We start from the raw sequence: 20,613 nt of genomic DNA, 5'->3' as shown, positions 1-20,613 counted from the left end.
AACATTACATAAAAGGGTATGGACCTTTTTTTCAATAGTTTTATTCATTTCAAACGGGCGGATCCGGCCCACGAGCCATAGTTTGCCCACGGCTGCTCTAGATAGAAGGTCTTGCTTTGGCTATAAGCTGCAACAGTTGCTCTTAGGCCAATGAGAAGTCCCAAGGAGGACATTAAAAAAAAATATATATATATATATAATGTAATTGATTTCAGAGAGGAAGCAAGAGGGAGAGAGATAGGAACACCAATAATGAGAATCACTGACAGCTGCCTCCTGCACGCCCCCTACTGGACATGTGCCCTGACTGGGAATTGAACCATGACCTCCTGGTTCATAGGTCCATGCTCAACCACTGCTTACAATGGCCGGGCCCCAAGGATGATATTCTAATAACCAGACCTGTTTTAAGAGCTTCTTAATATTTTTCTCTTGTTCCTTCCAAGTAACAATGATGAGAACTGATTTCAGAGTGTGGTGAATCCCATGTCACCTCCCTATAAAGAATGATTGACTAAGCCCGGCTGGTGTGGCTCAGCAGTTGAGTGTTGACCCAGAAACCAAGAGGTCACCAGTTCGATTCCTGGTCAGGGCACATGCCCTGGTTATGGGCTCGATCCCCAGTAAGGGGCGTGTAAGAGACAGCCAATCAATGACTCTCTCTCATCATTGAAGTTTCTATCTCTCTCTCCCTCTCCCTTCCTCTCTGAAATAAAAAATATATATATTTAAAAAAAAACAAGAATGATTGACTAAGATATTAAAATCCTTAATTATCAAGCCTTGAGTATTAAGGAAGTTGACTACTTCCCCTGTATCCACATGTATTCAATCCCACAGGGAGATACAGTGACTGTAATAATTTGGAGTGTAAATGTGTTCACCTGCAAAAATGTTTTCTTGACTTTGAAAACATTTCTTTCAGTATGGCTAAATAGATAACTGACAAAAACATATTATTTTAAAAGGAAATGTTTAAGGAAGTGGCTCTGGGATGAGAGATTCTATTAACTTACCTCAGGCTTAACAATGACTTAGAATCAAAACCTTTTTACAGGTTTTATTTGAATAAGTGTGAGTCACATGGCCCCTATTTATAAAGCTCTAGGCACACCACTGACTTTATCTTTTTAATCTTAGATATGCAGAAATGAAGCTAATAAAAGTAAAAGAATGGGCCTAATGAAACTTTCAAGTAGAGGGATATGTTTAAATCCAGATCTGTCTTAATCTGTGCTTTAAAAAATATTGTTATACTCTTTCCTGTTGATCATTGTTCTAGTTCAGTTTCTGAGAATTAAACTTCAGTGAGTTTATCCTGGTATTACCGACACTTTTAAACAAGCTTCACTTACTTACTCCCATTCATATTGTCATCCACAATTATTAATGCTACTTCCTGTAACTACATTCAAGTCTAGGTCCTAAGAACATTACTCTGAAGGTTCTGCCTCACTCATTCATTCATTCATCCATTCACTTATTTATTCACTTAGTCATTCATTACATAAATATTTATTATGCTAAAATTAAAAAAATAATAATCATCTGAGGTCCTTGACCCTATTCTTGTAGGAGAGACAGAATTTGGGTTCAATAAGAAGTGCAGAGGTAGAAATCTATGCAGTATAAGGTTGAGTTTAAAATACAGTGTAAACAATTATAAGAGTGGGCTAAGGAAGGTTTCATTTCAGAATGAAAGATGATGCTTGAGTGTTGCTATGATATCAGGTCAAATGACTCTTAGACTAAAATAATGGCAAAAGAAAGCAGCTATGAGTACTAATTTGAGAACATGTAAGCCGTATTGGAGAATGTAGACTTTACGATGTTTGAGAACTGCTAAGGGTGTTGATCAGGGACGCAACCTCATCAGATTGGCATTTTAGAAAAATCACATTTTGTGTGATGGATCTAGTGGGTGGATGTGGCAAAATTGGGAATCACAGAGCACATTTGAGAAACTGTTGTTGCCCAGGCAGGAGATAACTGTGGCTGACCTGAAATAAGTAAGAGGGTATAATTGAATTAGAAAATCGGTGTAGTTTCCAGCATTTAATTTACTCTCATCACAGAGGTGGCCTAGGGTAACTGGCTTGAAAACACCAAGAAAGAATAAAATTTAGTATAGTCCCACATTTGTCCATGTAAAATAGGGAACAAATATAAGAATGAGATGAATGAGGCTATTTAATTTTTTAACTAACTTTTCAACTTACGGTCCCAAATATATATCATTTTCTACAACTTTGCCTTCTAGGAGATGATGGGAATCTATTGACTTAGACTTTCTATCATGTGTTACGTTAAAAAATATTTGGGCTTCTAGAACTTCATTCTGCAGTCATCTTACCTAGAACTATGTGGATCATGTGATTTGCTTCCACACATTTTCATAATGTTTTGCACATAGTAGATAGCTCAAATGTTGATTTAATAAAATCTTCAGTGAAAACTATATAGATACAGAGGCAGAGAAGCATTGACCAGACTGTCAAATTACAGTGGGAAGGCTGGGGAGTGTTGAGCAGGGGAGGTAAGAGATCAACTGAAGGACTTGTATGCACGTTTATAAGCACAATCAATGGACACAAGACACTGGGAGGGGAATCTGTAATACTTTAAACAATAAAATAAAATTAGAAACAAACAAAAAAACTATATGAGTAATCTATGAAAACTCTATGAGCCTATTGCTTTAGAGAGAGCTCAAAAGCAAGAGAGAGTTGGGACATTTGGCATTTGAAAGGAAATAACTTATTCATGCATGTATGGTTTACATTGTCCGGTTTCTCTGTAGCTACTTATTTCATTTAATTAACAAACAAGAATCATTTCTATGACAACACTGCATATGCTCAGTTTGGTGTGGGGGAAGGGACCCAGGGGCAGCAGTGCAGGGTCTGGGAACTCTAGCGTTCATTCGTCCACAGATTTTCATCCAGAAGTCCCAGGGACTGACCTTTTATCAGGAAGACACAGGTCATGTTTGCAGGCACATGAAATCAGAGGCCACTGGAAAGGTATCAATGAAATATTCCCCTGGCCACCATTTTAAGAATGGCATTTCCAACGAAAGCAACTTGAAGAAGCAGATGTAATCTCTCGCTGTGGTTAAACTCTGCCCTTGGAAAACTTCAGCACGAACTCCGAACATGTATTTGAGACAGGCCTTGGTCCTCGCCAGAACGCGTGCTAATGAGCAAAGGCCTTTATGAGCAAAAACATAATGCCTTTTAGAGGGTTTGTTTTTTTAATTAAAAATCTTTTTAAAACTAGGTTGCCTCACTTCCAGAATGGCTTTTTGTTTTGCAGAAACTGTGCTCTAACCAGCCTTTTTTTCTACATGCATTTGTTACAGACAGCCTCAAAGAACATTCACTCGCATGCTCTTGGATGGTGTTTCAGACGCTGCCTTGTGTCTAGAATTTACTTACTAAGCTCCTGTCAGGTAGCGCAGGGGCCTGCGCCCAAAGCTCCGAGGGCTTGAGGGTCAATCTTGAGCATTTACATTTCACTTTGGTATTTTAGATTCCATACAGAAAGAATGCACTAATAAGATAGCAAACACTGCTATTCCCTATTGACCACTGTATTCGCACTCAATTAAGGTAGTGACTGACAAATGAACAAATATGGAATGCCATAGTAGTAAGCTCTAAGGATTAATGGAAATATCAAAGCCTCAGGGATATTTCCCTGAATCAGAACATTTTGATGGCAACATTGTTTTCTCTCTAGGTTAATATAAAATGTAAAACTGTGGACAGTGTTTAAGTTGCTAACAAAAGAGGCCCCTGTCCACTGAAATCTTCCTTCCTTTCCCTCCCTTCTCTCTCTCTCTCTCTCTCTCTCTCTCTCTCTCTCTCTCTCTCCTTTCCTTCATAGATATTCATGATCCTATCTTCCCAGCAAGCCATTTCCTACATTCCCAGCACTGCCTAGAAAAACATGGGGAGTTACTTGAAATGATAGAAGATAACAAACTGTTACTTAAATAGCACTTTCTTTAAATGAAAGGCTGTTTGTAATCTGAATCCTTACTAAAATGAAAATTTTGTTGCTATAAATAAAACTCAGGCTTGCCAAAGCATCCAGCAAATAAATCTTCCTCTACCTATTTGTCATTTAAATTTATGCTCCCATACCAGAGGATGAAGATAATAATAGTTAATATTTACCTGATGTTACTCTAAATAATCATTCAATTAATTTAAGCCACAAACCAATCTTATGTGGATTATTATCCCCGTTTTATGGGTCAGAACACTGATGTACAAAGAAGTGAAATAACTTGCCACTTACATAGCAAGCAGATATGGGATTTAAATCCATGTGGTCTGACAACTAAGCCTAAGCAGTTAATCACTTCTTTATACTGTAGAGGATCTGTTTATTGATTATATTAATTTTTTCAAAACACAGGTTGCAACTACATGGTGGCAGACATCTGAGTATAAATTGGAGGACTGCATACATCCTCAATGAAGGGGTTCATAAAATATTATAGTTCATATATTTTTACTTTTTGTTTTTACTTTTGATGCTTGAGACTCATACACAAAACCAGATAATGAGAGCAAACCACAACAATTCTAAGTATATTTTATATTGTTTGTTAAGGTGATTTATGTATACACCTAGTCTTTTTAAATCCTCTTTATTAGACTATGCAAAATCAGGCACACATTAAAGCTGATCTGTCCGATATGGCAGCCACTTGCCAAATGTGGCTAAGTTAATTAACGTTAAATAAAAGTAAAGTTCCAGTTCCTCAGTCACACTGCACCATTCCAATTACTTAAGAGCTGCATGTGGCTAGTAGCTACTGTGTGGAACTGGGCAGAGCTGGAAAATTGACATCAGAGAAAGTTCTACTGGATAGCACTGTAGTATGGCTGTATCTTTAGAGCACCATTTTTCAAATGTTCATGTATTGGGGTTCTGGGATAACGTACGAGTGGATAACGTTTACAGTATGACAGGATGTTATCCTCATTCTGACACTTAAAGGATTCATAGTCCAATGGTCCCTTAGTTAATATTCCTTGCCTTGTCCCACATGATTCTCCAAGAAAGAATTTCTACTCTAGGCAAAGACTCGGCAAAAATTAATGTGATTTTCAAAATAGCCCAGGAGGCTATAGTAACTCCCCAACCTTTCTCCCTTAAATAAAAATGGAGGATTTAGCATTATAAGGCGCATCAGAAAAGTCAAAACATAAAAGACCAAGATAAGTCTATAGAAAAGTTGACTCTAGAGCAGAGGTTCTCAACCTGTGGGTCGCGATCCCTTTGGGGGTCGAACGACCCTTTCACAGGGGTCGCCTAAGACCATCAGAAAACACATATATAATTACATATTGTTTTTGTGATGAATCACTATGCTTTAATTATGTTCAATTTGTAACAATGAACATACATCCTGCATATCAGATATTTACATTATGATTCATAACAGTAGCAAAATTACAGTTATGAAGTAGCAACGAAAATAATCTTATGGTTGGGGGTCACCACAACATGAGGAGCTGTATTAAAGGGTCACAGCATTAGGAAGGTTGAGAACCACTGTAAAAACAAGAAAAATAAATTTAAAAGTTCCAAATGATAGACTAAAAGAAGTTGAAAATATACCTAATAAAGAAAAGCCTGCCATGAAAAGAAAACCAGAATATAAAAAGAATCTACCAAATATTTTAAAAATATAATTTCTTGAATTAAAAATGAAATTTTGAATTGAATAATAGGGTTAATGACATCTCCCAAAATGTCAGACAGCAACAAGACAAATAGAAACAAAATATGATTAAATGAAGGAGAGGCTTGAAAACTCCTTAAATGTCCAGTGTTCAATTGACAAGGTCTTCAGATAAAAAAATAAAAGAAGGAGATAGGGAGGAAATTAGTAAAGACAAACTTGCCTGAATGCTAGAGACATAGGCCACTACAACGAAAGAACAAACACTGCTTATTACATCTCATGAAATTTCAAGGGGGAAATGTGTGTAAAGAGAGAGAAGAAACATAAAACGGGTTACTTACAGAGGAATGGGAGTCAAACTCGCCTCAATCTTCTTGTCAACAACAATGGGCACTTGAAGACAAAGGTGTAATGCCTTTAAAAGCCTAAGTAAAAGGATTTTTCAGTGTAGAATATTTGATCTAATCCAATTATTTAGACACAAGAGAAGTCATTTAAGTGACCTGTACATTTAGCTTCTTCTGTTTAGAAAGTTACAAAGGAATGTACTGTAACAAGGGAGACCTAAACCAAATGAATGCATAAACTTGACTACAAGAGAAGCAACTCGGAGAGAGTAGGAGCAATCTATAGAATGAGGTGGCAGTAGGCAGAGTAATCAGAACAGGATAGAGTAGGAAGGCCAGAGGGGAGGGAATGTGTCTTCAGAGGGAAAATAAGGTGCTTTAAGTAGGTTAGAGTAAGTTAAAGGTTTGAAGGACTTGAGGATACTTTAAAGCAGTAGTTCTCAACCTTCCTAATGCCATGACCTTTTAATACAGCTCCTCATGTTGTGGTGACCCCCAATTTCATTGTTACAAATTGAACATAATTAAAGCATAGTGATTCATCACAAAAACAATATGTAATATATATGTGTTTTCTGATAGTTTTAGACAACCACTGTGAAAGGGTCGTTTGACCCCCAAAGGGGTCGCGACCCACAGGTTGAGAACTGCTGCTCTAAAGTCTGATGAATCTCAGAGGGAAGATGGGTCAGGGGTAGGGAGAGATTAACCAAAGAAATTATATGCATATATGCATAACCCATGGGCACAGACAATAGTTTGGTGAAGGTCTGGGGGGGTGTGCAGGGTGAAGGGGTCAATGGGGAGAAAAGGGGGACATCTGTAATACTTTCAACAAGAAATATTTTTTTAAGTCTCATGATAAATGGAGAAAAAAGGAAAGAAAGGCAATTAGAAATCTAGGAAAAGAAAGAGCTGTAATAAAACACATATGGTCCAAATATAAAGCAACATTAAAATGTAAAATATGAATTAGTCATTAGGGTTGGGAAAACCATCATCTTTCAATCTTGAAGCTAGGGCCTTTTTCTTATGAGTGACTCTAAAAATGCCAGTAAGATCTCACAAGATGAAATGCATGCTTGGAATAAAACAGCCAAAACAGTCTCCTAGAAACATTAGGTTTCATATTTAATATGAAAAAAAAAACACCTTTCATACTATTTCATTGCCTTTTAGGGCTTGTCAGAGCATTAAAGGATCTGACAACAGCACTGAAGTTGGATCTGATTAGAGCAACAAGGACATGATGACATATGTCTTAGTCAGCTTGGCTGCCATAACAAAATGCTGCAGACTGGGTGGCTTAAACAACAGAAATTTATTCTCTTACAATGTAGGAGGCTGGAATTCTGAGATTAGGGTTCCACCAGGCTTATTCTCCGGTGCAGGCTCTCTCCTTGGGTTCAGAGGCCCCCTTTTCTCTGTGTGCTCACATGACCTCTTCTTTGTGGGGACATAGAAGGGTTGGGGAGCAAGTTCTCTGGTTTCTTCTTATAAGGGTACTAATACCATCAAGAGAGCCCCACCTTCATGACTTCATCTAACCTTAAATATTCCCCAAAGACTATCACTTTGGAAGTTAGAGCTGCAACCCAAGGCTTTTGGGGGGATGCACACATTCAGTCCATACAACTTGGGTTTAACATTTTCATATACCTATAACGTTAGAAGAAAAATAATACTAGCATCACTTTAAAATATGGAAATATTTAAAATCTAGTATTCTGTGAAACAGTGTGGAAATGGTGTTTAAGCATAACATTTGAAAACAATCAGAATTCCAGGTACTCCTGTGAATCTTTCTTATTATTCGTAAACAGGTCTCCCCTTGATCTCCATTGGGAATTAATAAATATGTACAATTTTCTGTACCCATCTGCTTAAGTATCCAAATTATGATTTTCATTACAACCTTGAACCAACTCTTTTTGTAAACTTGAGAACTAGCATTACTTTCATTATTCTGTTAGCAAATGGTTTGTTATTGGGAACATGCTGAGAATAATAGTTTAAAATATAAAATATAGTTGGTCAGATTATGAAAACTGAAGAGGTATATGGTGTGCCCTCAAGCTCTAAGTCAATGTTACACTAGATGCAAAATATAGAGAAGTGAGACAAACAGCCAAATATTGGTTAGAAGTGATACAGAGTGTTTTTCTTAGTGAAGGCACATAAGACCTGACGGCCTCCCATTTACCTGCTTTTCACTTTTGAGAAAAATTTGGCCTTGACTTCCATCCAAGGTTATGGTCTTGCCCGATTTTCAGTGGTCTATTGTTCGGCAAGACAAATGCTAACTTCCCAGAAATGAGGCTTCCTAGCACAGTGGACCACATTATCCAAATCAATGGTTGGTCATCAGTGCATCTTTTGGATTAATTTATTACCAAAAGGGAAATGGGTGGAGGAAAAGGCGCTACATGCTAAAATTGACAAGCTCAGAGGAGGCCTGCATGATGGGCCTTACAAATTCAGAGACCTAAGGTAACCACATAGGATGGGCTGAAATTGAACTTCCTAACTAAAAGCAAGTCATGGCGGGCAGTCATATCCTAGGCCAGTATCTTCCTTTGCAAAGGTCCATCTTTACCTTAATTGAGCCTGTCTGTTGTCTTTTCTTTTTTTTAATCCTCATCTAAGGATATTTTTCCATTGATTATTTTAGAGAATAGAAGAGAGAGGGAAAACAGAGAGAAATATCAGTGTGAGAGAAACACATCAATTGGTTGCCTGCTGCACACCCCTTGACCAGGGCCCCCGCCGGGAAGGAACCTGCAACCTAGGTACGTAGTGCCCTTGACCAGAATAGAAACCTGGGACCTTCGGTCTGCAGGTCAAGGGTCTGTCCACTGAGCCAAACTGGCTAGGGCCTGTCGGTTAACTTTTTGCATCTATGATAACATATCTTTGTAATGTCAGGGTAATTTACTTTTTCCAGACCTACCAGAGCAGGAGACCACAGAACCCCTCACTGTTATTGTTATCACTAGAGGCCCGATGCACAAAATTCGTGCAAGAGTAGGCCTTCCTTTCCCCAGCTGCTGGCACTGGCTTCCCTCGCAGCCCTGGCTTTATCCAGAAGGTCTTCCAGAAGGATGTCTGGTCTAATTAGCATATTACGCTTTTATTATTATAGATGTTAATTGTTAACTGTTAACTATTCTGTGCCCACCAATATATAATTATGTGTTTATTTGTTTTACTTTTTATTCAATCCCAGAAATTTGCTCACTTTGCTTTCTCCTTCCTCCCTAATCTACCATGAATGGATTTCATGTAACCCCTTTATGTCATCTCCTTTAATTCTAATGTATAAAATAAGGTGCAAACTGTAAAAAAATAAAAAAATCTGAAATATAAAATATATTTTGGAAGTTGATTTAAGAGAATGTTAATTTCTTTTAAAATTGTATTTTTAGAAATCAATCTATTTTGAAGCATAATTAGAGAAGAAACCTAATTTTAATATTAGATTCTTATGTAATTCAATGGGTATAATACACTTAATTATAGAATTAAAATAATTATTGAAGTTATAAATTAAAATAAGGATTGAAGTTATAAATTAAAATAAGTATTGAAGTTATAACTTTGTATTAAATAATGTTTTTGAATTAGAGTTGTTCATTACCTGTTAAAGTACTTGCCAATTATATATTCTTTTTAAAATTTTTTTAACTTTTATTGATTTCAGAGAGGAAGGGAAAGGGAGAAAGAGATAGAAACATCAATGATAAGAGAGAATCATTGATTGGCTACCTCCTGCTTGACCCCTACTGGGGATTGAGCCTGCAACCTGGGCATGTACCCTTGTCGGAATCAAACCCAGGACCTTTCAGTCTGCAGGCTGATGCTCTATCCACTGAGCCAAACAGACTATATATTCTTTTATGCAATCCAAATTGTAGGGGAAAAAAGGGGACATATGTAATACTTTCAACAATAAAGATGAAAAAAACCCCACAAATTGTAGAGGAGTAATTCTGCTAATTGCTAAATGGTATGGTCTTATTAATAATAAAACATAATTAGCAGGAATACTTCCTTATGAGGATAAATAAATTTAGGTGCATGTCAATTTATAGTCTATTGATAATTTTATTTTATAATTAAATTGTTATGACTGCTAACATTTTTTGACCAAGATGGATCTGCTATTCTAGATCTAACCCTTAGTATGTCTGTGCTATGGGTTCCTAGCAAGGTATATATGTGTGAGATCAGCTTCCCTTTGACTTTGATGCTTTGACCCCTAAACCTATGCCTTCTGTTAAGGAGTCTTTTCTTATGATGACTGTCTTGCTCTTTCTAGGAGACGATGCCAGGGAGGCAGTTAAACATGGTTTGGACGGGATCTTGGTGTCGAATCATGGAGCTCGACAACTTGATGGGGTGCCAGCCACTGTGAGTTAGAGCAAATGCTGAGATTTATTTTGGGGTGTCTCATTTCCATCAAAATTTTGATCATCTCTGTGTCTGCCTCCTCACTGTGTATGTTTCTGAACAGTCAAGATAAAATACATGTAAATATAGGAGATCTCAGATTTTAAGTTAGGGGTACATAATTACCTAAATTAGATAATTAGCCCAATATGCTTATTTACAAACTAAAAAAGTTAAATTATAAATCATTTGTGGTCAGGGATTACTCTTGTATTCATAGGTATACCGATAGGTATAATATAAATGAAAGTGCAAAAGAAATTATCCTATATAATAAAGAGGTAACATGCAAATTAACATTCATGCCCTCACAAGATGGCTGCCTACGACCAGGCCGGCAAGGGTGTTAGTGAGGGACGACCAAACGACAGAACAAGCAGGCTGCATGGGACGATCAGGCTGGCAGGGGGGTTAGTGAGGAGCGACCAAATGACTGAACACCAGGCTGCTTGGGGCAACCAGGCCGGCAGGTTGAGGTGGGCAGTTAGGAGCCAACAGTCCTGGATTGTGAGAGGGATGTCCAACTGCTGGTTTAGGGCTGATCCCCTAAGGGGACATCCCCTGAGGGGTCCTGAATTGAAGAGGGGGCAGGCTGGGCTGAGAGGACCCCCCCCACCCCGGTGCATGAATTTCATGTACTGGGCCTCTAGTTATAACATAAAAGTCCAAAGAAGAGGAGCTAACAGATAGTTGCAGTATTTGCAAAAGGCTTTGGTAGAGTTTGAGATCATTGGTGCAACTATGACAAGAAGTCAGAAGTAAGGAAAGACTGCATTTTCCTGTGGATATAGGGGTTGAAAGCTGTAGAGAAATGGTAGGTGGTTGGGAAAGGAGATGAAATCCTAAGGCCCAGGTGAGGGAAGGTAGGCTGCAACCCAGATCAATCATCAGAATCTCTAGGGATGGGGAGCAGAGGCACCAGTAATATTTAAAGCTACCCAGGAGATTCCAATGTGCATCTGTGGTTTTTATACACTGTATACCAGGGGTGGGCAAACTTTTTGACTCGAGGGCCACAATGGGTTCTTAAACTGGACCGGAGGGCCGGAACAAAAGCATGGATGGAGTGTTTGTGTGAACTAATATAAATTCAAAGTAAATATCATTACATAAAAGGGTATGGTCTTTTTTTTTTTTAGTTTTATTCATTTCAAACGGGCCGGATCCGGCCCGCGGGCCGTAGTTTGCCCACGGCTGCTGTATACTCTGTGCTAGGCAAATTAGAATCCAAAATGTATACTAATAAAAGGGTAATATGCTAATTAAACCAGGTCGACCGGACATCTCCCGGATGCCCGAATTCCTTCCAGACAAAGCCAAGGCGGTGGGGGTTGAGGCAGAGGCGGTTAGGGGTGATCAGGCTGGCAGAGGAGCAAGCAGTTAAGGGCGATCAGACTGGCAGGGGAGCAAGCAGTTAGAGGTGAGATCAGGCCAGCACAGGGGAGCAAGCAGTTAGGGGTGAGATCAGGCTGGTGCGGGGGAGCAAGTAGTTAGGGGGTGATTAGGCTGCCAGGGGAGGGCAGTTAGATGTTGATCAGGATGATCAGGCAGGCTGGCACAGGTGGTTAGGGACAATCAGGCTGGCAGCAGGCGAGCGGTTAGGAGCCAGAGATCCAGGATTGTGAGGGGGATCCCAGATTGGAGATGGTAGAGGCTGGGCTGAGGGACAGCCCCCCTCTGTGTATGAATTTTGTGCACCAGACCTCTAGTCTAGATATAAAAGTAAACCAAATTGGCTGGAAAAGTGTGGTACTGAGTTAAAACTATAAAGGAGAGCAGTTAACCCCAAGATCAATAGAGGCATTGGGGCAGATTTTGAGATCAAGAATTAGGGGCCCAGAAATAGGTAAAAAGTCATGAAGATAGACACATATCCTGGAGTGAATTTCATGGATCCATATCCAGAATGGGGTCAGGAGCTAGAGTGGGTGTGGTATGTAAAAGTAGTTATCTTCCATGTTGTTTACTTGTGGGAACTCAGCCACAATTCTTTTAGATGAGGCAATGGCTTTGCTGTTGCCTTGCACCTCTGCTCTGCCTCCATGTGGGCCCCTGCTTTTAGAGGTGTGAGCCTAAATGTGGAGTGGGCTATGTTAGGGGAATTTCAAGGAATCCATTTTGTTTGCAGTTTCTGGTTGGCATGGACAGGTCAGGGAGGAGGATTTTCTTCCATATGATGAGTCATTGGATATACAATAGAAGCGCCTTGATTTAGCAGCAATGAATCTTAGAAATTGGGTTTTGGCACGACAGGAGGCAGGAAGATCAGTTAGGTGGCCAAGGGAAGAGAGAAGGGCCCGAATTACGACAGGGCAGAGGGCATCAATTTCTATCCTAAACCTTAGTTTTTCTCATTTCTTAAAGTTTAAACATCATTACATTATTTCTTTCATGACTATACTTCTTTGGCTAATCTCTTCACCTTTTATCCTAAAATCTAATTTATTATAGGCAAAGTAAGCTAAGATTATGTAACAAAACAAACAAAAAAAATATGTTTACCAAACCATGTGGATGGACTTTCCAGACCGTCTCTGATCTGGACCACCATATGTATTTCCCCCCTTTTGTCAGAATTATTCAGTCATAGTTGCTATAATGAATGACTTTCATTGGGATGACCAGTTGATTCAAACAACTGGAAGTAGAATAGAACAAGTAATTTAGTCAAGTGGTAGTGGGTTATTGTTTTATTGAACTAGCATGTTTGATTTAATTAAATCCATAGACAGTTGTATAGGTCTTAGAGCAGACTAAATGACTAGAAGGGATATTGGGTACACATATCTGTACTCACAGTTTTCCCTCAAACACTAGTGACAGAAACAAACCAAGTCTTTGCACACTGTAGGATTACACTGTCAAGACTTCCTTTTCTTTTAACTTTATTTTTATTGTTGACACTGTTACAGATGTTCCCATTCTCCCCCTGCTCCTTAGCCAACTCCACCCTGCCCCACCCCTCCACCCTCTTCCCTCTGGCCCTCACCTCACCACTGTCTGGGTCTATGGATTATGCATATATGTCCTTTGGCTAATCTCTTCACCTTTTATCTCTAGTCTCCTCCACTCCCCTCCCCTCTTACAGCTGTCAGTCTGTTCCATGTATATATGCCTCTGGTTCTATTTTGTTCATCACTTTGTTATTATTTATTTATTTAAATTTATTTTTATTGTTGAAAGTATTACAGATGTCCCCTTTTTGTTCCCCATTGACCCCCCTCCACCCCACCCTCACCTCTCCGCCCCTAGGCCTTCACCTCACTATTGTCTGTGTCCATAGGTTATGCATATATGCATGTAAATTCTTTGGTTAATCTCTCCCCACCCCCACCCCACCCCACCCTCCACCTTGTTTTCAGCTCTTTCTGATTCAGCCTTACTTATCAGGGAGCTGTATTTTTAGGTGATTTTAAATGTTGCCTGCAGGTAAATAGAGGCGGAGAGCCTCCTCTGCGCAGGGAGGAAAAGTTGGTCACAGCTCCTGGCTCTTTTGCAGATTTATGCCTCTCTTATGCATGAAGACACTGACTTAGTGTGCGGGCCAAATTAAGTTTGTTTTCTAAAAATAAAATCTAAATCTGCTGAAATCAAATCTAACTAGATTTTAAGGGAAAAAATATCTAAATGGTGTGGTTTATTTCCCTCTGGCTGAGGGGATATGGAAACTTATCTAAAAGGGCTTTTTGAGCTGTGGGCTCAGAGACTTCTAAGAAAAACAGTGACCCTCCCCTTTGCATGCTGTGCATGAGAGAGGAGTGCTTGCTTGAGTTTTGCCTCATAGAGTGAACTGAAGGCCCACGATGGTGAGAGAAATATGAGAAAGGATTCGTTTACAGGAAGATGTTTTTTCCTCCAAATGTGGGTTTTGAGGTAAGTGGCAAAAGGCTTAGAGGAGGCTGTAGTGTAAGGCTTTTCAGTAGACACACAGAAGGACTTGCTGTCCTGCAGATTATGTGACATCATAAGTCAGAGCTAAAGAGGCAGAGTGACGTCATGGGGGGAAGCACCGAAACAGGAGTCTAGAGTCATAGTCTCAAGTCCTTGTCTTGCCTTTTCTCAGGGGTGTGACCTGGGTGAGCAAGTGGCTTAAACATTTCAGCTTGAGCTTCGTGGTCGTTTTGTGTTGATTGCGAAAAGGAAGCAGCTGGACTATGTGATTTCTACATTTCTGTAAATCACCAAGTTCCCTTGGATGGGAAATTCTTATCACTAAGAATCTTACTTCATTCAGCTTAATATCACACTATTGAGAACCCCTGCCAGACCTCTGCTATACCCAAAAGGCATTAAAAATTAAGCTCATGTCAAGGTCTTTACCTGCAAGGTAATAATGTGACCACGACTGATCTTGAAGTAATTAGAGAACAATAGGACAGAATCAAATCAGTTTCCAAAATCTATAGTACTGCACATCGCAAATTGGAGTTTAAAGGTAGATTCCCTCAAGCCATTGAAGCATAGCAGCAATATTTCTTTTCAATTTTTGTTTTGATGCTAATGGGATCCAAATTTAAACTTATGAATATGCCATTCTTTTCTAGTGAAAATTTTAAACTGCAGAAGATTTTCTTAAAATAAGTATTTGGGTTGTTAAGTCAAGTGTTCCTTGATTCTTTGGCCTCTTCTTTGAGATCTAAAATATTTTATTTTCCTTTTAAAAGAGATTCATGCAATTCTATCTTTGAGAAACACTTGATGTATTAGTTAGCTTTTGCTGTGTAACTTACTGGCCAAAATTCAATAGCCATTTACTTATGTCACAATTTTGTGAGTTGGCAATTCAATCTGAGAGTGTCTGGGACAGTGGTTCTCAACCTTTTGGCTCTTTAAATACAGTTCCTCATGTTATGACCCAACCATAAAATTATTTTTGTTGCTACTTCATAACTGTAATGTTGCTACTGTTATGAATCATAATGTAAATATCTGATATGCAGGATGGTCTTAGGCAACCCCTGTGAAAGGGTCATTCAACTGCCAAAGGGGTTGCAACCCACAGGTTGAGAACCATTGGTCTGGGAGGTTATTCTGGTGTTGGCTGGGCTCACTCCTATGCATCTGTGGTCAGCTGCTAGGTCTACTTGGACAGGCTGGTGTAGGCTGACATTAGCAGGAACAGCTTTTAATTGTCTAACATCTAGCACATTAGCTGAGCTGGTTCTCATGAGGTGGCAGACTTCTGAGAGTAAGTGCAAGCACGCAAGGCCTCTTGGGACCTAGGCTTAGAATGGACATATTGTCGCTTCTTTCCTATTCTGTTGGTCACAAAGGCTAGTTTAAACTCAAGGGGTGAGGAAATAGACTCTTCTGGTCATATTTCTCCCCTGTGATGGGAGGAGCTGAAATGCCACATTGCAAGGAAACAAAGACATTTTTGCAATTGCAAGTAAGCAGGGCTTGCCTATGTCAGCCAATGATTTTCTAAGTGGGCTTAATAGAAACTCCCCAGGGATGCCTGGCACAGTGTGATGGGCAAGCCAGAGAGTCAGGGAAGAATTTGTGGGCAGTGGCCTGGACTCCTTTGTTTTTCAACTCTGGTTTTGCTTGCTTTTGTTTATGTTCAATTGCTTTGGTTTGAAACCTTTAAAGGGTTCCAACCCTAAAATCTCAGAAATTAGGGATATAATAATGGAGACCACAGGAAGGGAGAAAGGAGAGAGCTCCCTGTGAGTGGGAGTTCTGCAGGACCAGGAGCATCCTTGGGAGAATGTGGCTTGAGTGGGAACGGCAAAGAGGTGTCCCTGTCCTTTGGGTCCATGTGGGATTCTTCCTGCATCTCTAAGATTTTCTTTTTAGACTCTTTAAGCCACCGGCATAGTGACTTGAATATACCAGGTCCTCAATAAAGTGTTTGATAAGTCGATGAATGGATGGGTGAATGAGCAATAGTACATTGGGATTTACCATATTTTTTCTGTATATTAAACCCACTGGAGTTCAGGCCACAACTAGTTGTCTAAAGAATCACTAAGGAAAGGAAAGATAAGATGAAATGAATGGTCTCTTAGATGTGTAGAAAGCTGAAAAGAAGAAAACATAACAGTCATAAAATAGTGGATTTGTCTACAATATTTATTTATTTAATCTCCCCTGATCAGAATTATTCTCTGAAATACTCAATAAAATTGCAATAAAGGGGGAAAAAGGGAGGAGGAGGATAGAAATACTCAGCAAATGAATAGAACAGACTTGTCCACAGACACATGCAACACCAATCTGGGTTCCTTTTTATAACCCAGGATTCACATTTAAATTATCCGTAACAGTTTCCTTTTAGGCCAGGCTGGGCATTGGAAATAACCTAAAGAGACTTGAGTTGCGTGACTTTGAAAATGTGTATTGAACCCGAGCTAGCTAATATTATTCTTTGGTTCTGGTTTCAAATGGGGAAATATGCTTAATTATAGCTTGCATCATCCCTTGGAAATTGTAGCATTTCTATGTTGATGTAACTTGCCTGACTGTAAAAGGAGGACTATGTATAGGTAAAGGGGCATATGTAAATGGATCCAAAGCATGTTTGGCAAGGCAGAGGAGCCAAAAGGGAAAAGAGGAAAATCACAGTACTTGCCAAACATTTAGGGGCTGCACGCCAAATGTTGCCTTCACTTCCTCCAAATCTGTTGCCGGGTTTGGTCTTCAGCCTTTTACATAAAACTCTTTTTAAGTTTTGCCTCTAAAATTTTAGGGGTGAAGTGGGAAAAACTTCTGAGTGATTTCAGCACAATTATTTTGAGAAAAAACTGCACTTGAATGCATGGTAGCTTTTTCAGCATGCATTTTAAATAGGGATTGGATTTAACTTTAGATTTAAATATTTTGGTATGAATGTGAATAATTTCTATACATTTTGACCTGCAGGTCACCTTGGGAATTGTTTCCATTCCCAAATGCAAAGATTTAGATCAAAGTAGCTGACAGTGTCAGCTATTAGCTATGAACTATATTGGCGATTAGCCAACTATATTCACTATTGGCACATGATGCTATAAAACAAGATTCCAAATTCAGTGTTTTAAACCAACAGTAATTTATTCCCATGAAACTCTGTGTGAACTGCAGGTCTGCTGATATGGACTTGGTACTGGTTAGGTGACTGTGCTCCCAGTTTCAGGTCCAGTTGAGTTTGGCTGAGCTAGCTCTGCTTCCTGAATATTTATCCTGGGGCCTAAGGGGGAAGGAGTGACCAGGGGATTCTCCTCTCATGGCAAATGCACAGGTGCAAGAGAAAGTTGAGACCCATGAGGGTGTTTAAGGCCGATGCCCAGAAATGGCACTCTCCACCTTACATGCTATTTGTCAAAGAAGTTTGCAAGCCCAAGGCCAACATCAAGGACTGGGCAAGTGCACTGAATTAGTTTTTTCTTTTTAGTGGGAAACTGCAAAGTTGCCTTGAAAAATAAGTGGGTTCAGAGTGGTGTGAAAGATCGGGAACAATGATGCAATTTACCAGATCAACCTCTATGAGGATCTTTTTCTCTAGTGATGATATAAGCTCATTATCAATTGCCAATAAAGATGAGGACCTTCAAGGTGTATGTGGTCATATTCCTTTAAAAGCAAGAAAGATATTTCCACCCAAGACAATTAGCTCAGTGGATAAAGTGTCTGCCTACAAACTGAAGGATCCCAGATTTGATTCCCATCAAGGGCACATACCTCGGTTGCAGGCTCAATCCCAGGCCCTGGTTAGGGCTCATGTGGGAGGCAACCAATCGATGTGTCTCTGCCACATCGATGCTTCTCTCTCTGTCTCTCTCCCTTCTACTCTTTCTAAAAATCAATGGAAAAATATCCTAGGGTGAGAATTAAATCCACACACACACATATACATCTATCTGCTATATATATAAAAGGCTAATATGCAAAGTGTCCCCTAGGGAGTTCGACCAGGAGACCGGGAGTTTGATCTCTCGCTATAACATGTGCTGACCACTAAGGGGTGGCACAGAACATGGTGGGCGATCAGCGGCAGCAGGGTGCTGAGGGAGTGAGGGAAGGAGGAGGCGGGGAGGCGGGGAGGTTGGGGGAACCACATAGTGGCAGTGTGCAGGTGGCGAGGGGAGGAGGAGGTGGGGAAGTGGAGAGGCGGAGAACCTGATGGGCCCTGATTGCAGGCCAGGCCTAGGGACCCTACCTGTGCACAAATTTCATGCACTGGGCCTCTAGTATATGTAAAAGCCTAAGCAACTGAACAACCAAACCACCAAAGACTGGTTGCTATGACACACACTTACCACCAGGGGGAAGATGCTCAATGCAGGAGCTAACATGAAAAAGATCGAGGAGTTCAAGACGAAGCGAGAAACTTGAAATAACCCAGCACAGGTTTCCCTTTAAGAGTCCCCCGACCCAAAGGGAAAAAACTCAGGGGAGCCTCTGCTGTGTGGCCTCCAGTTTCTAGAAGACAATCAGGCCACGGAAAAGGGGGAAACCACTAATGGATATATATAATTTATTTATTTACTTATTTATTTTTTCATGGAGACCTATGAACTGGGAGGTCACAGTTTTGTGCCCAGTCGGGGCACATACCAGAGTTGTGGGGCTCAGGCCCCAGTGTGGGGTGTGCAGGAGGGTGGGGGTGGGGGTGGAGCTGCGATGGCACAAGCCTCTCCCACCTCCATGACAGCGCTCCCGAGCAGCAGCAGCAGGAGCAGCAGGGCCAGGATCGCCTGGCCCAAGCTTGGGGTCCTCCCCAGCTGCCTGCCACTTCATGCACTACTACATCCCTGGGGGGATGTCGGACTGCTAGTTAAATCAATAAAAATATATTTTAAGATAATAATAAAATAAAATTAGGTTTATATTTTTAAAAATCATGATTTTTGGCCCTAAGCAAGTATCTCAGTTGGTTAGAGCATCATTCCAATACTCCAACGTTTTGGGTTTGATCCCCAGTCAGGGCACATACAAGAATATGCTGATGCATGCATAAATAGGTGGAACAGCAAAAATTGATTTCTCTCTCCCTTCTTTTCTCTCTATAAAAATCAATACAAAAATAAAATAAAATCGTGATCTTTGAATTTGAATATCAGGAACAGAAAAAAATATTGTGGTTTCTGAAAGAAAAGAAGCCACCCAATTCCAAATATAGTTTGTTGTTGTTGTGTTTTTGTTGTTGTTTTTTATTTGTTTTAGTTACTAGCATTTGCACCACTTTTATTTCAGGGGGACTTTACTGTTGATTCCAAATCTACTTAGCTTCTTTTACTCTGAGGCCTAGTCAGATGGTCAGTGGGCTGTGGGTGTTGAGTGGGGTAACAGTGCATCATGCAGAGTATTGTCTCATTATTGACCTCTTCTTTCCACAGATTGATGCTCTACCCGAAATCGTGGAGGCCGTTGAAGGGAAGGTGGAAGTCTTCCTGGACGGGGGTGTCCGGAAAGGCACTGATGTTCTGAAAGCTCTGGCCCTGGGAGCCAAGGCTGTGTTTGTGGGGAGACCAATCATTTGGGGTTTGGCTTCCCAGGTAATTGGAGGACAAATAAATAAATACATAAAACAGGATAACTCAACAGTGAAATAAGTACATGAAACAAGCCAGAATGACTTACCCAAAACATCTGTATCTCTTCCTTGTTTAGGGAGAGAAAGGTGTTCAAGATGTCCTTGAGATACTAAAGGAAGAATTCCGGTTGGCCATGGCTCTGAGTGGTAAGATTTGTTTTTGCAATTTACAACTTTTTTAAAATAAGTATCTTTTTATTGATTTCAGAGAGAAAGGGAGGGGGAGAGAGAGATAGAAACATCAGTGATGAAAGAGAATCATTGATTGGCTGCCTCCTTCACATCCCATATTGGGGATCGAGCCCGCAACCTGGGCATGTGCCCTGACCAGAAATCGAACTGTGACCTCTCTCACCTCTCTGACCTCAACTCCTGCTACTGTCACCATTGCTTATTCTGCCCAGGGTTCGTTTATCTCCCGGCTGTTCCTTGGCTATGCCAGACATGTTTCAGCCTTAGGGCTCTTCCCCCAGATAGTTACATGGTTGATTCCTTCACACCCTTCAAGTCACACTTACACTGCACTTTCTCAAAGGGCCCCATCCTGGCCACCCTATTTAAAATGGCAACTTGCTCTCTGCCCACCCACTCAGCTT

General features: G+C 40.2%; 1 protein-coding gene across 2 annotated transcripts in view; it reads left to right on the top strand.

Annotated features, from left to right (window-relative positions):
- Nucleotides 1-20,613, top strand: part of HAO1 (hydroxyacid oxidase (glycolate oxidase) 1) — a 72,516-nt gene that overhangs the window by 40,041 nt on the left and 11,862 nt on the right. For both annotated transcript variants that reach the window (XM_006758079.1, XM_006758080.2), the window contains exons 5-7: nt 10,370-10,461; nt 19,821-19,979; nt 20,095-20,164. In XM_006758079.1, coding sequence (XP_006758142.1) covers nt 10,370-10,461; nt 19,821-19,979; nt 20,095-20,164 — 321 coding nt within the window. The remainder of the gene's footprint in view (nt 1-10,369; nt 10,462-19,820; nt 19,980-20,094; nt 20,165-20,613) is intronic.

Source organism: Myotis davidii, unplaced genomic scaffold, assembly GCF_000327345.1.
Source record: "Myotis davidii unplaced genomic scaffold, ASM32734v1 scaffold32, whole genome shotgun sequence".
Taxonomy (NCBI): domain Eukaryota; kingdom Metazoa; phylum Chordata; class Mammalia; order Chiroptera; family Vespertilionidae; genus Myotis; species Myotis davidii.
Note: the sequence above shows the minus strand (reverse complement) of the source record. Positions and strands in the feature narration are given on the sequence as shown.